Source organism: Natrix helvetica (assembly GCF_964273705.1).
Source record: "Natrix helvetica genome assembly, chromosome: 2".
NCBI lineage: Eukaryota > Metazoa > Chordata > Lepidosauria > Squamata > Natricidae > Natrix > Natrix helvetica.
In genome coordinates this window covers 217,994,449-218,010,703 of record NC_138552.1, presented here as the reverse complement: position 1 = coordinate 218,010,703, position 16,255 = coordinate 217,994,449, and the positions used below count along the sequence as shown (strand labels likewise).

At 39.6% G+C, this 16,255-nt stretch overlaps 2 protein-coding genes across 2 annotated transcripts in view; one reads left to right on the top strand and one right to left on the bottom strand.

The window, feature by feature from the left end:
- Positions 1-16,255, bottom strand: part of AGT (angiotensinogen) — a 341,767-nt gene that overhangs the window by 96,877 nt on the left and 228,635 nt on the right. The window lies entirely within an intron of this gene.
- GALNT2 (polypeptide N-acetylgalactosaminyltransferase 2) overlaps positions 1-16,255 on the top strand; it is an 81,750-nt gene that overhangs the window by 39,117 nt on the left and 26,378 nt on the right. Inside the window, exon 2 of the mRNA XM_081942208.1 lies at positions 16,127-16,217. Coding sequence (XP_081798334.1) covers positions 16,127-16,217 — 91 coding nt within the window. The remainder of the gene's footprint in view (positions 1-16,126; positions 16,218-16,255) is intronic.

Here is a 16,255-nt window from a genome sequence, read left to right as displayed (position 1 = left end):
GCCCCATGGGATCCCACAAGAAGGTTTCCAAAGCCCTTTATTTACAATTTTACTGCAATTCCTGGAAACCACTGATTATGTAATACTGTCCCTTGACATTTTTCTCCAGAAAGATCCTTATCCCCCTTGGATTAATTGGGAGGAAGCAAGTGTCAATTTTGCATTCTTTAGTAACTGACCAGATCAGAGGTGGTATTCAGCAGGTTCTGAACCAGTTCTGGAGAACCGGTAGCGGAGATTTTCAGTAGTTTGGAGAACCGGTATATACCACCTCTGACTGGCCCCACCGCATCTATTCTCTGCCTCCCAAGTCCCAGCTGATCGAGAGGAATGGGGATTTTGCAGTAACCTTCCCCTGGAGTGGGGTGGGAATGGAGATTTTATAGTATCCTACCCCTGCCACGCCCACTAAGCTACACCCACCAAGCCACGTCACGCTCACAGAACCGGTAGTACAATTTTTTGAATCCCACCACTGGACCAGATGCTTTACATTGGTCCTGTTCTCTAGAATGAGTGACATTTTTATATAAGAATTTGCATCTTTATTATATATGTCAAGCTGAAAGAGCTAGAAAAAAGTTCAAAGAAACAAAAGGAGAATGGGAAAAAAACCCAATAGTTTCTGTACAGATTGATTTCAGTTACCCCCATATCTGTTCTGTCAGCCTAAAATCTCTCTCTACACATGTACAGAGAGAGATAGTGAGAGACACACAGAGAATAGACACACAACAGCCCAATTGCTTGTCTATAAAATAAAGCAAAAAACAAACAAACCACCATACTGCAACTAGTGTTCACTGATACCAAGTGTTTAATTTCCTGTTCTCAACCTGGATTTCTAAGAATTTGGGCTGTTTTTCTTATCCTGCGTTCAGCCAGCCAGCTCCTATTCCTTCCTATGAAAGACCAAAAAGAAAAAAAGGAGATTCCCATGTCCTCTTTAAAAACAAAATAATGAAAGCTATCATCTGTCTCCTTAGCAATTTATTTTCCTGGGCTTGGACTGATTATCTGAGAGCTAGATCAGGGTTTTTTTCCCTTTATTTTTTTCATTGTGTGAATCTCTTGGAATGGAATACCGCCCCCCCTCCCTATACCTTTTAACAGGGTATCATTAATACAGGTGCAGAATCTACTTCCCTTCCAATAAAAGTATTATAGAAACACAATAGTTACTTTCTGAATAGAAGCAAGTAAGCTAAGGCCTTAAGGAAGGAGCAACAAGGAGTAAAATATGGCTTAGTAAGATAGAATGTTCCTAACCTATTGCCTATTTTTTTTAAAAATGGCCAATCTCCCTGGAAGCTATGCTTCAGTAACTCCTAAAATTACATGAATTATCTTTTTAAGCTTTGGTAATTAAGAGTGGGAGAATAACATTAAAATAAATATCCTAAAATGAATGGGAATATAGGCAGATGAAATATGGTATGTAATGTAATGAGATTAGTGACATGGCCTGTTCCTCAAAAAAAATATATGCTATTTTGCAGATGGCCACTGAAGATAGCGCTCAAAGCGAGTTAATGGGCAGAATAATAAGTAGTTCATAAATAACAGAGTGTACATTTCAAGACTTGCAAAAAGTTTCCTGCTGCTTAATAGAATTCTTTTACCATAGGCCTAGGAGGACATGGTATCAAAATCGGTTTCTTGTTAGTTGTGAAGTCGTGTCCGGCCCATCGCGACCCCATGGACAACATTCCTCCAGGCCATCATCTGGAGTCCATTTAAGCTCACGTCTACTGCTTTGGTGACTCCATCCAGCCACCTCATTCTCTGTCATCCTTTTCTTCTTTTGCCCTCAATCTTTCCCAGCATTAGGCTCTTCTCCAGCGAGTCCTTCCTTCTCATTAGGTGGCCAAAGTATTTGAGTTTCATCTTCAGGATCTGGCTTTCTAAAGAGCAGTCAGGATTGATATCCTCTAGCACTGACCGGTTTGATTGCCTTTCAGTCCAAGGGACTTGCAGGAGTCTTCTCCAGCACCATAGTTCAATGGTCTCAATTATTTGGCGCTTAGCCTTTCTTATGGTCCCACTTTAAACAGCCAAAATCAGTTATAATTCTAGAATTCATTTAGTTGGAAATGAAATTTGCTACTCTTGTTCATTCCTTTAATGAAATTTCTAGTTTACTTCAACATTATTGCTTTTATCTGGCTTATTCAAAACATAAGAACTTTTTGATCTGAATTTGGATTTCTTGGGGAAAAAAGAATTTGGGCTTAGTTTTGTACCATTCCAGCAAAGATTGCATTTTTCTGTGGGTGTCAAAGCTGCTTAAGCTATATTCCCTCTTATTATCAGCTAAAATTATTTGTAATAAAATCATTAAAAATCATGGCGACAGATGAGACTCAGTTCTAAAGAACTTTAGGGAGAAAATTTGGATGTTTTGATAGCAGGGAGTAGCAGGCCCATGTGCATGTTCTAATTGTTTCAAGTATCATATGTAGGTCCCTTGATAAATCTGGATAACTGGTGGCCAGTACGTAAACTTTGCTTCAGGTTTGACTCCAAAACGGTGCTTTGGGAACTTCAGTGGTATTTGCATGATACCTCTCAGCTACTTTTTCCCCAGGATCATGCAACAATTGTGGAAGAAATCCACCCAGTCCCAGGAAAATTTGCCACTTCTTGGAAGAGTTGCAGACACAGAGAGAGAGAGAGAGAAAGAGAGAGAGAGAGAGTGTGTGTGTGTACTCCCAACTCTAATATATCTTTTTTACGCTTGAATCTGAAGCTTACCTCTAATATATTCCTAGGAGCATAAGAATTTTACTTATCCTACCATCATAATTTATTACAGCTGTGAAGACTTGAAATGACTATCCAAACCTGTGAAATACAAAACATATGCCATTCTACTGAGCTGCAATATGCCTAGGCTTGTCAGTTCTGAGCTATTAATTAAAATAATATGAAAGTTGTGAGTCAGCTGTATTGCATTTATGTACCTTGATTTAGGAAAAAGTTAATACATGAGCATGAGAAAGATGCTATTGATCAGAATTTATTCCAGTGTTGTGGGCTTGAATACTAATATGTAATATTTTCAGTGTGTTACCCTCATTTGTAAACAGGGAGAATAAATAGGAAGAAGGAAGAAGAAAGCATTCTGACAAGAAGGGGATTGCATGGTAGCTATGAGGACATCTGAAGAGCTGCTGGTTGCAAGTTCTCTATACCAGGGGGTCACCAATCCCCGGTCCGTGGATTGGTAACGTGCCACAGCATGACAGAAATCAGGCTGCACAAACATGTGAAGCTCCACCTGCAGGCAACACATGAAACCACACCCCCTTGATCCATGGAAAAACCTCTCTCCATGGAACCCTGGTGCCCAAAAGGTTGGGACTGCTACTCTACACTGGCAGCTATTGATTGTCTTCATGAGTGATTTAGTGATTGTTTCCTGATGAGTAAGCAGAGATTGCAGGAGGAATATAAGGTAGCCACAGAGAGCAAAAGCAACATTGCCAGAGGAGATTGATGGGACAGTTTAAAGGGGATATACCTAAGTCATTTTTCCTCTAAATTAGGTGTGTCAAACTCGATTTCATTGAGGACTGCATCAAGGTTGTGTTTGACCTTGGGGGGCTGGGGGACGTGGCCAGGGTGGGTGTGGCTAGCTCGATGTCACTGGGGTTGGGGGCGCCTGTGGAGGCTTGAGCGCTCTGCCAACGAAAACAGGCTCCCGAGCTCTGTTTTCGGCTGCGATGGCCTCCTCCAACCCTCTGCCATCAAAAATGGCGCTTTGGAGGGCTGCATGCAGCCCTCCCGAGCTCTGTTTTTGCTGGTAGAGGCACCACAGGTCGGTCCTTCTCTGTTTCCAGGGTGGACCTGCGGGCCAGATCTAAGTACTCCATGGACCAAATCCGGGCCCCGGGCCTTGAGTTTGACACCTATGCTCTAAATCAATAATATGAATTTGGGATTACCTGAGGGAAGGAAGAAAACAGTTCTTAAAAATCAAAAATAAAGATTAACAATTAAGTCTTAGTAGTTCAGTCTTGCTTGTAATAAGTTTATATTGCTGCTTGAAATAATTTAGCATATACTTGGAATAAGTGCAAGGTTTTAGCAGTGCATGAAGTGCATGTGCATTGGATTGGAGGTCTGGATGGCTAATAGCACTTCAGCTATTGAGAGAGGTAAAAGATCTTCCTGATTTTTTAAAAAGAAGTCCTACAAGAAAGCAATCAAGCAGGAGCAGGATTTGTGGACGGATGAGAGTAACAACCAGAAGGAAGACACACAAAAGAAACAAACTCAGAAGACAATCTTTAGAATCTCAGAGGAAACAGCTTCTGAATTTTCCTCTCAGAGGAAGAAAAAAAGATGCTGCAAAACAGTATATAGCAGCGATGGCGAACCTTTTTTGGCTCGCGTGCTACAAGTGGGGGGAGCGCAGGGGGGTTGTGTGCGGGTGTGCCGCACCCATAATGCAACGCGTGACCCCCAGTGCGCATGCGCGCACAACGTGTGACCCCCCCATTTTTACATGCTTTTTTCGCGCTCCCCGGGCTCCAGAGGCTTTATAGGAGCCTGGGGAGGGCAAAAGAGCCTCCCCCGCCCACCCGGAGGCCCTCCGGAGGCTTCAGGGACCGTCCGGAGGCTTCCCTGAAGCCTTCGGAACGTTTAAAACCACCCTCCGAGCAAACCGGAAGTGACTTCCGGGTTGCTCGGAGGGTGGTTTTAAGCGTTCCGAAGGCTTCAGGGACCGTCCGGAGGCTTCCCTGACGCCTTCGGAGCGCTTAAAACCACCCTCCGAGCAAACCGGAAGTGACTTCCGGGTTGCTCAGAGGGTGGTTTTAAGCGCTCCGAAGGCGTCAGGGAAGCCTCCGGACGGTCCCTGAAGCCTCCGGGGGGGCGGGGGGGCTCCTTTCGCCCTCCCCAGGCTCCTATAAAGCCTCTGGAGCCTGGGGAAGGCGAAAAATAGCTTTTAAAAAGGTGAACTCAGCTGGCCAGCGCGCGCATGTGTGCTGGCCAGCTGACAGGGCAGGGCCTCGCGTGCCCTGACAAATGGCTCCACGTGCCATAGGTTCGCCATCACTGGTATATAGAATGGTAGTTCCATGAATTACAGAAAAGAGTAGTAATTGCTGACTTACCACAATGAAGAATGGAAAGAAATGTGTGCCAGTCAAATCCCCTGGCTACTGTCTGTAAGGATTAGAGAAGTGACCAAGCAACTTACAAGTTTTGTCAAGCCCACTGACAATTATTCTTCCTTGGTATTCTACGTGAGACTAAATGATATTGCAAAGAGCAGCTATAACTATATCATCATATGTATATAAGAGTGGGTTATCTGACAGAGATCTGAGAGACTATTCTGATTTAATGTTTTGTCCCACCTTTCAATCCGTTTCAAGATAGTGCACATACTAATGCTCCCACCTCCCATTTCTCCTGCAGTAACAAGCCTATGAGATGGGATGCTGAGAAAAAAAATGACTGACCCAAAGTTATGTAAATAACCAGCTGCAAATTTCTCTGTTATCAGTGAAAGGATCCACTGGGAATTTTTTTTTTAAATCCAGAATAAACTAGAAGCAAACATATTCATATTTCCATCAAGGATCTAAAGGACATGTCAATTTAGTCATCTGGATTTGAACTCTGCTCGCTTTTTTATTATACTTTTCCAGTCTTCCTCATTTTTATGGCTCTTACAGCTTTCATTGCAGTTTTTTGTTCAGAATATATTTGTATTAATTAGGAGTCAAAGCACATTTAGCAGATGGGAAATACTTTGAGCCAAGACTGAGTAATGCTTTTAAAAGCGAGAGTGTTTTGAAATGTATTCATTTCCATTTATGGGCGGGCAGGCAGGTGGGAGGGATGGCTACTTGGTTTGTGTAATATTTCTGTTTTTCTTTCTGAGCCATGACCTTCTAATTCTTATTTGGGTGGACTGCTCTCCTGGGAAATAGAATCTGAGGCTATCAAGTCAATAGTTTTACTATTTCTTATTCATGTTTTGATCCTTTGGATTGGATCCCTTCCATGTACAGAAAGACACTTGTGGATGAAAGTACAATTAACCCAGTAGAGGCCTCTCTGCTAAGCAGGTCCAGGGACAGCACATTTTGTCAGATTTTAATTGTCCTAAGTATGTTATTCTGGAAAGTTCACCAAATTTCTGAGACAGATTTTTTTTTAAAGAGAAAGGGGTAAAGAAATCTCTCTCCCTTCAATATAGGTGTAGAAGCAGATGTTCATTCAGAAATCTTGAAATGCAATCCTATAATTTAGTTGTATAGCAGTCTTTAAAATCTTCTGAAAGTGCTTTTATATGAATCCAAAATGTTTAAGCATTTTTAACATGTCAACCATACATGATGTATTGATAGATCTCTAGGAGCTGATGGTGTGTTTACCTTATTCCACTCTCAAACTGTTGTCGCCCGAATAAAATCCTTTATCCACTTATAAGTCTTTCTGATCATACATAAGAAAATAATTGATAAGTATATCCTTCTGTTGTCAAATTGGGTCTTGATTTTATTTCACAAATTCTAGTGTTTCTTGATAAGTTAATCATTTATGTTTACTTACAATTTTTTGCCTATAAAATGCTTCTTATGCTGAGAATCACAAAGGTGTTTTCAGACATATTACATTCATTTCATACTGTAAGAGTAACCCACCTGATACGATTTTTGAAATGTATATTAACCTTAGTTTTATCTTACCATAAATATCCCAATCTCAGATCATGTCCTTCTAATTTCAGTAAACTTTACAGTTAATCCTCAATTTATCACCACAATTGAGCCAAAAATTTCTGCTGCTAAGAAAAGCAAGTTGTTGAAGAGAGTTTTGCCCCATTTTACAACCTTTTTGCTACAGTTGCTAAGTGAATCACTGTAGTTGTTAAGTGAACCAGTTGTTAACTGAATCTTGTTTCTCCCGTTGGTTGCTTTTTGGAAGCCAGCTGGAAGGTTTCAAATAGTGATTGCATGACCCCAGGACACTGTAACTGTCATAAATACATGCCAGTTGCCACTGGCCAAATTTTGATCATGTGACCATGAGGAAGCTGCAACAGTCGTAAGTGTGGACAAATGGTCATAATTCAGTTTTTCAGTGCCATTGTAACTTCAAATGGTCGCTACCTGCATGATTGTAAATTGAGGACTATCTAATTTTTTAGCAACATTCACTATTTCACTAAAGCTAAACAGGAAGTAATGAAATATAATTTTAAATCTGGCAAATACATTTTATTTAACCTGAAGTTTTTCCCCCACCATACAAATTTAGTTATATCCTTCTGCCATTGTTTAAATCAGGGGTGTCCAAACTTGGGAACTTTAAGACTTGTGGACTTCAACTCCCAGAATTCCCCAGCCAGCCATGCTGGGAGTTGAAGTCCACAAGTCTTAAAAGTTCCCAAGTTTGGACACCCCTGGCTTAAATGGTATATCAGTTGTCAAAAGTGACATTGTCTGAAACAAAAAATAACATTTTAGGTTAAACCTTTCATCTTAATCACAGAAATTGTCCCCAGTAGTGACAATTGTACCTGAGCCCATCTTTACATATTTTTTTTTAAACTTTACTCCTTGTTTTAAGATAGTTATATTGAAATAACATACAATTCACATTTGTCATAGCAATACCCTAACATTTTACCTTATCCTCAATCTTAAAAATAGATATAATTGGGAGTCAATAGCAACTTTCAAGTAGCTTTGAAAAACTGTTTGGGCAGCTTCTGCACTTTTTCTTTCCCTGTCCTTCCTCCTCTCTGCAGTTCCTTCTATGTCTGGGGAAAAATATTCAGAAGACTAATCAACCTTCCTAGCTATAGTTAGAAAGACCGTCACTTAAAACTCAGACAGAAAGCTCTTGATCATGGGTTGGTGAGTTTGTGTGAAACTTCTTGCACAATCACTGAATATTACACAATAAGGCTCCTTAGCCAATTTTTAAGTGTTCAGTCTGATTCTTCCCCCCACCCTCCTTAATGATCATTCTTGCAAGGTACTCTGGATGGAAAAATGCAGTCGGATTAAATTAATTCTACTTTATGGTCAGGTTACATTAACAGAATATTGCAAGTTTGAAAGTATATCTGCCTCCGCATCCTCTTGAGAGCTCTCAAGAAGCTAGGGAGGTTCTCTTTTGAGTCTCCTGCTCTCCCCATATTTCTGTTATGGACTACGTTGCCCTTCATATAGCAGTTCCCTTGGCTGTGCTCTCTTTACTTTGTTCTCCAAGGCCCTTCCCACATACCTCTGAGAAACTTCAAAGTGTATTTTCCAAGCTGAAGGATAAGGTTAGAGATGGTAAGGCATTTTTCCAGATTGATTTCAGTTGGTTTTCATCTCCCTGCCAATATTAGATGGTCAAATGCTGTTTTCCTTATAAAAACGGGATTTCCACCCCCCCCTACACTTAATTGGTGTCATGTGATTTTGTTTCTTCATCTCCCTCTTCTCTTTATTCGATAATTACTGAATAAACAATGGCTGCTATTGTAGTGAATTCAGGATCACAAAATTTCACAGATGGCACCTACCTCCCACTGTCTTCTTATTTACAGAATTAATCATCGACTTTTCTGGCTCATTCAGTTCTTCTCATTTGCAGGGGTTATAAAAAACATTAAATTCATCCTTATTAGCCGTGTACTAATACTTAATAATCATGACATTGATTTTCCTGGCACCACACGTTTTAATTTTATTTTTAAAAAAGTATTTGCTTTGTATGGAAGAAAAAATTACCCAGAGAACCAGTTGAAAATGCATGTTGCTGGAATATTGTTGCTTGCATTAAAATTGGAGTACTAGTGTGCCTTTTCATTGTCCCATATAGTCTGTTTTCTAAATGCTGTTCATGATTTTTGCAGTGCTTTTTTCACATAGAAATATTGTAGAATTAATCTTAAGCTTAATAATGATTCTAGTGGTTATTACTAGCCTGTAAATATAGTCTACTTTATTTTTTTCCCATTAAAGTTACACATTTACTGGTTTTGCATATATTTGTTTGGAAAGCTTGACAATTTGCTATGACCTTCAAAAATGTGTTTCTTCATTGAAAAAAAGATATTTACAATACTGTTTTACTACAAGGTAGTTTAAAACAAAGAATGTGTTCTGGAGTAAATCTTGAGAAATTGTATATTTTAAAACTTTATTAAACTATGGAAACTTCTTATAATTTATCCTTTCCTCATTGTTTACTGGAATTATTTCATGGTTTGCTTTTATTTCTATTTTGTTATATGTACATCCTGCCATTATCTTCAGGAAGTCAGGCAGTATACATACTAATCCTTCCATTTTCCATCTGTGCTGCAGAAATCCAGAAGTACACTAGTTGGCAGTAAAATGTTCATTAGTTTTATCCCTTTACTGACTCCAATGGTCATACGAATTTCTACAGCACAGATATGGAAGCCTATACTGTACTACAGATGTCCCCAACCTCCGGGCCACAGGCCACTACTGGGCTGTGGCCTATTTGCAACTGGGCCGCATGAGTGTGGGCTGGTGTTCACGTCCATGTGCACAGCTTGTCTGAGCGGCAAGCCACTTAGCTTATGCAAGTTGAGCTATGCCCACCTGCCTGCCACTCACAAGGCCTGGTTCCCCTCTCCCCCCCCCCACGCCAAGCTGCAAAGGTTGGGGACTGCTGCTGTACTACACTGGGAACTGTTATATAGAGTGAGGAGAGGTCACCTTGTAATTCTTAAGAGTAAAACAGCAAACTTTTTAGTTATTCTGAGAGTTTAAAGTAATTTTATGGGTTAAATTCCTTACAAAATGACAATTAATTTAGAATCATATTTTATCTGTTTCAGTTTTGTACATTTTTATATAATAATGTGAACTTTATGTAGTAGATTTTAAATTTACTTAATCCATAAATAGCAGAAGAAAGACGATATGACCTTTTTCCTTGCCTAAATAATGTGACTTTCTTCATTTGTAAACATGTGAATAGTCTAATGTTTGTATAGCTTTGTGTAGCTTTTACGTCAACCTTGTAAATAAAGAGGACTTCCTGGTATTTGGTGTCTGAGGTTTTTGTGTCATGCTATCTTGGTTAGCCTAAATATTTGTAACTTCTTTTATATTTTTGCTTTCTCTTGATTTTGTATTTCATAAGCCAATTTCTTTGTGTATTAAAGTTTATTCTTGGGAAACAGCTCTGCTGTCATCCTTTTTAACGTGTGACTTTTTGCAACTCCGGTGCATTGATTGCTTGTTAAGACTCTGGTTCTGTCCATCCTTCCTTCAATACAAAACTTCTCATTTCTAACTTTATTGTTTCTAATCTAATAGCAATATGATTATTAACAGTCTCTACACAGGGGTTGTTGGGTTTGTTTGCTTTTTGCTGTTGAGAATGTTTAATCTGTCTTCTCAGGTGAGAAGCAGCTGGACACAAGTGAAGCCTATCTTGCTCACCCTTTTGCAAAAGAACCAAAAGGACTGGCTTCAATGTACCTTTTGCCCCTTCATCTTTTATCCTTAGTGGAGACAGCCAAGATGTTCAAAAACTCTCCTGTGATACAGACTCATTATTTCATCTTTCACTTTAAAGTGCTTTATTACTTATTTTAAGCTTGAGTTACTCTGGTAACATACACATAACTCTTTATCCCCTTCCACTCCTTTCATAGGTCATAAAAATGTCCGTGTTCAGTGCTTGTCATTTCCAAGAACTGAGAAAGCCTCCTGCTTGCCCTAGGAACAGTTGATAACTAGCACAGTACAGATCATTTTGAATCAACAGCATTACATACACTATATTGCCAAAATATATGGCATCCACCCATCCAAATAATCAGAATCAGGTGTTCCCATCACTTCCATGGCCACAGGTGTATAAAATCAAGTACCTAGGCATGCAGACTGTTTTTACAAACATTTGTGAAAGAATGGGTGCCCTCGGGAGCTCAGTGAGTTCCAGCCTGGAACTGTAATAGGATGCCACCTGTGCAAGAAATCCAGTCGTGAAATTTCCTCGCTCCTAAATATTCCACAGTCAACCGTCAGCTGTATTATAAGAACATGGAAGTGCTTGGGAATGACAGCAACTCAGCCACGAAGTGGTAGGCCACGTAAACTCGTCCAACATCAGTGTGTGACCTCACAAATGCGCTTCTGGAAGAATGGTCAAAAATTCCCATAAACACACTCCTGAACTTTGTGGACAGCCTTCCCAGAAGAGTTGAAGCTGTTATGGCTGCAAAGGGTGGACCGACGTCATATTGAACCCTATGGATTAGGGTTATGAACTTACAGTAAGTTCATATGTGACTAAAGGAAGGTGAGCGAATACTTTTGGCAATATAGTGTACTTGCTGAATGAATTCCAGAGTAATGCAAGCTCAACAACATAAGAGAAGTCTGTCAAGTTTTCTTTATTTGGGTAAAACCTTTGGTGACCTTAATTCAATCATGTTGACTTCCCTGATATTGTACAGATAATCCTAAATACTTACAACAGTTCATTTACAAAGTTACAATGGCACTGAAAAAGTGACTTACGACTGTTTTTCTCACAACCATTGCAGCATCTCCATGGATATGTGAACAAAATTTGGATGTTTGGCAACTGGTTCATATTTATGACAATTGCAATGTCCCGCGGTCATATGATCACCTTTTGTGACCTGCTAAAGTCAATGGGGATGCCAGATTCACTTAACATCCATGTTACTAACTTAACAACTGCAATGATTCATTTAATAACTCTGGCAAGGTCGTAAAATGGGACAAAATTCACTTAACAGACGTCTCACTTAGCACCAGGAATTTTGGGCTCAGGTAGTCCTGTATTATGTATACTGTATTATGCATTTCTACTATGTTTGATTTGAATAAAATGTAATGATGCTATTAAAATGATACAGCTAAAAATTTATCATTCTTAATATGAAAGTGGAACTTTCAAATTTTTTTTTTCTGTGATTTGTGAAAAGTCTATTCACAGCCTTTACAATTAAGTAGGACTCTAAGCTAAATTACAGTCATGCCTGTAGGCTAAAATACAATCTTACCTGTGAAATGAAGGTAAAACTTGAAGTAGAGGTGCACTTAAAAACCTAAGAAGAGCTCTGCTTATATTATCGACCTAACATTTTCTTTGCCAGTCAAATCCCAAATGCACAACTGAACAAAAAGTGTGATTGCACCTTCTCCTTGTGTTCTCTAGAAATAGGTAATTGAAGATACATAAAATGAAAGTAATCTATAGGTCAGGATGCAAGTAGCCATCCAGACCTATAGATAATAATAGCTTTATTTATCCTTTCATCCCTTATTGGCATTTTTTAAAATGTTAACTCTTTTCTCCTGTTGTCTTCTTGTAAATTGTTAAGTCTGATTATTTGCTTACAAAAAAAAGTCTAACAGAAGTTACCGTATTTTTCGGAGTATAAGACGCACCAGAGTATAAGACACACCAAGGTTTTGAAGATGCAAATTAAAAAAAAAAAAGGTTTTTCACTCTGCAAACCTCACAAAAACGGGCCCCGTTTTTTCAAAAAAAAAAAAAAAGGCATGAATAGCCTTTAGGGGGCTTGCAGAGTTTTCCTGGGGGGGGGGATGGACCCCCACCAAAATGAGCAAAAACTGCCCTTTTTCACAAAAACGGGCCTGTTTTTTTAATTAAAAAATTGCATGCATAGCCTTTAGGAGGCAACATTGAGCAAAAAACAGCCTGTTTTTTACTCATTTCTGCCTTCCCCAGCCCCCAGGCGCCCTCTGAAAGCCTTCTACAGGCTCTGCACAGCCATTTTGGTGAAGAGGGTGGGGTTTCAGGGGGCAAAAAAATGCTGTATTCAGTGTATAAAACGCAGATTTTCAGCCTCTTTTTTGAGAGGAAAAGGTGCGTCTTATACTCTGAAAAATATGGTACCTTCATATAATGTTCTAATGTTTACTGAATAATATACATATGAAAAGAAAGTGGCAGCACTGACTTCCTAACTATAAAATAACAATGTATTTATTTAGTCAGTGTATATAGCTATCCTCATGGCGAATAACTCAGCCCAGTGTAAAATTTAAATAACAATAAATATAATAAAACTATCAACTATAAAATGAACTTTACTTTACTTTACTTTACTTTATTTAGATTTATAAACCGCTCCCTCTCCCCGAAGGGACTCGGGGCGGTGTACAGTCAGAGTTAAAACACCATAAGAACGATCTTATAAAAAAATAAATTACACTGGAAGCAATTCAAACAATATGAACCCCCGGGACTTAATGCCTGGAAGGACTCTAGGTTTTTCAAAGCCGTGCAGAGGACAGAAAGGATCAGGGGTATCTGACTCTCGGAAGGAATACTAATTCATAGAGTAGGCATGTAATACCTACTCTATGCACCAAGAAGGTGCCATAGATGACATTGCTGAAGAAAGGGGACCCATTCTTGTTGGATCTTAACGGATGGATAATCAATCCTACAAGGTCTTTATGAAGGTCTTTAATATGGTAAACAGCACCTTAAATTGCACCTAGAAGCCCACTGGCAACCATTTGAACTTGCAAATTAGTAGTATTACATGGCTATACTGAGTTGTGCCAGTGCCACTGCATTCTGGATCTGTTGGAGCTTCTGGGAGATCTTCAAGTGCAGTCTTTTGTAGAGCACATGGCAGTAATCATGAATGATACCTCCTGATCTAGGACTGAGAACAACTGACACACAGTGTCTGAGCCATAGTTGAAATCTTCTTGTCAGGCTTGAATCATGAATCTAGGAACACCCTCAGATCTTGCATTAGATTTTTTCTCAAGATGTAATTCTCAATACTATTCAGAATTAGAGGTCTAAGTAGTTTCAACATTCACAGCTACCTAGTAGGATTGAGCCTAGTAGGATTGAGCCTCTTCTATATCCAGACTCCCTAAGTCTGTATACATCAAGACCATTGATGACATCACTCAGGCAGTCAGGGTCTGTGATATATAATTAGGTGCCATCAGTATTTTTAAGATCAAATGGAACTACCTCTTCATTCAAGGATGAATTTGCTATGGACCCTGTCCATACTCCTGACCAATTAGGACTGACATGGATCTAATAAAAAAAGTAGTTGTACACACATTCCAAGAATCCTGTCCACTTTCTCAATACCCATAGGTTTGAAGTCTTTCCCAAGAATGATGTCAGACCATGCTTCAGTCAACTCAGTAGGACATGCACAACAGGTGTTCAAGTCTGTGGACTAAAATTGTCCTTAGGAGTTCAATATTAATTTTTGAAGAACTTTTAACTTGTAAGAAGGTTAAATTCACCACGATTTCAGTTGCAACAGAAATGTGTTGACGCAGTAGTTAGAATGCAGTATTGAGCTAACTCTGCTCACTGCCAGGAGTTCAATCCTCACCATCTTAAGGTTGACTTCCATCCCTCCAAGGTTGGTAAAATGAGGACCCATGTTGTTGGGGAAAATATGCTGACTCTGTAAACCTCTTAGAGAAGGCTGCAAAACACTGTCAGTGGTATATAAATCTAAGAGCTATTGCTATTTCAAGCTGTGTCACAATTACCTGGCCAATTTCTTATCTCTCTTTGGTCTGAAAAGGCTTCTCTTTCTGTTCTGTGTATTTCAAAGTACTCTACTCATTGTGCATATCTAGTAGAATGGGAGACTTGTGACTTCCCCATAAATACTTGTGCTGAGAATTAATTGCTTGGGACAAAACGGAAATATATTTTAAGGCTTGTTGCCTAATCCCATGGTTGCAAATTAAAGTGCAGTGACATAGAAAACAAGTCTTTTACAAGTTCTGCTCCTTAGAATTGTCTGAATCTTAAGTATTACTTAGGGAATTTTCTAATACAGAATAACAAATATGGGTTCAGAAAAGCTAAAAAGTATTTTTAACTGAAGTGGAACATCATAAAAAGGCATTCTAAAACCTGAAATTTGACAAGGCAGGAAAAACAATTTGTTCTGGCTATATAGTGATTTTCAGTTAGTTCATTTTTGTGGTTAGGTAGGATCTGATCCTGGTTAGTTCATTTTTGTGGTTAGGTAGGATCTGATCCTGGCTAGTTCATTTTTGTGGTTAGGTGGAATCTGATCTTGGTTAATTCATTTTTGTGGTTAGGTGGAATCTGATCTTGGTGATTATATGAATTCCAATTTCTGTCTTTAAGCAAATCCAGAGCAAAGAAATGAGACATGACATAGTTGCCCTCAGCCTCCTGCTGGCTTCTCCATTGACTTGGCTTGTCAGAAGCTGGCAGTGAAAATTGTAAATGGCAACCATCTGACTCCTGGGCACTGCAATGTTGTAATTGTGAGGCAGTAGCTGAGCACCTGGATCATGATCATGTGACCATGGGGGGGGGGGGGCGGCTGCAACAGCCAGAACTTTGGAGACTGCTCATAAGTGCAATTTGTTCAATCCCATCATAAGTTTAAATAGTCACGGAACAAGTGGTTGTTAATTGAGGACTATCTGTAATAATCAAGGGAACTGAATTATAAGAGGACTCCAACTGATGTGTTATAGGGCAAGGACTTGGAAAATGCCTGAGATGAATGAAGATGTGAAAAATAATTTGTTTCAGAAGCTGGAGTGGTTTAAATAGCTGTTTTGAATTGAAATGGGATGTCAAGCTCTATAGCAGTAATAGCTAACCTTTTTGTCGTGTGCCGAAAGTATGCCCGTGCCCATAATGCAATGCATGCGCAACACACCCCATGTGCCCTGCTCCCCTGTATATGCCCACCCTTTCCCTGTGCTTCCCCTGCGCATGCACACGCGACCCCTCTTGTGCCCCATTTTGGGCCTAGTAAGCCTCCCTGCAGCCTCCTGGGACCAAAAACGGCCCCCTGCCCCCACGCATGCGTGGCAGAGACCCAAAAATCAGCTGGGCGGCGGGAGGCACATACGCAGTGGAGCTGAGCTGGGCGGTTGGCTCTATAGGTTTTGCACAATACATGTGTATTGTGTACTCTGTACCAGTGCTCGGTGATCTTTCTTGCTGGCATTGTCATTTTGATTGATGTTAAAGACTCCTTGGTTCCAAAGAAAGTAAAAATAGCCATTTCTATTTTTGTTGAACAGTTTTTTGAGGTACTGTTTTAATGATAAATCTGTGTTTGTATTGTTCTCCCTAGGAGGATCCAAATAATATCAACACATTAAAAAAGAAAGATCAACACAGCAATGGGGATGAAAAGTCACAAAACATGGAGACCCTGCCTCCAGGTACTGAAGTACGGTAGTTGATTGTTACTTTTAAAATA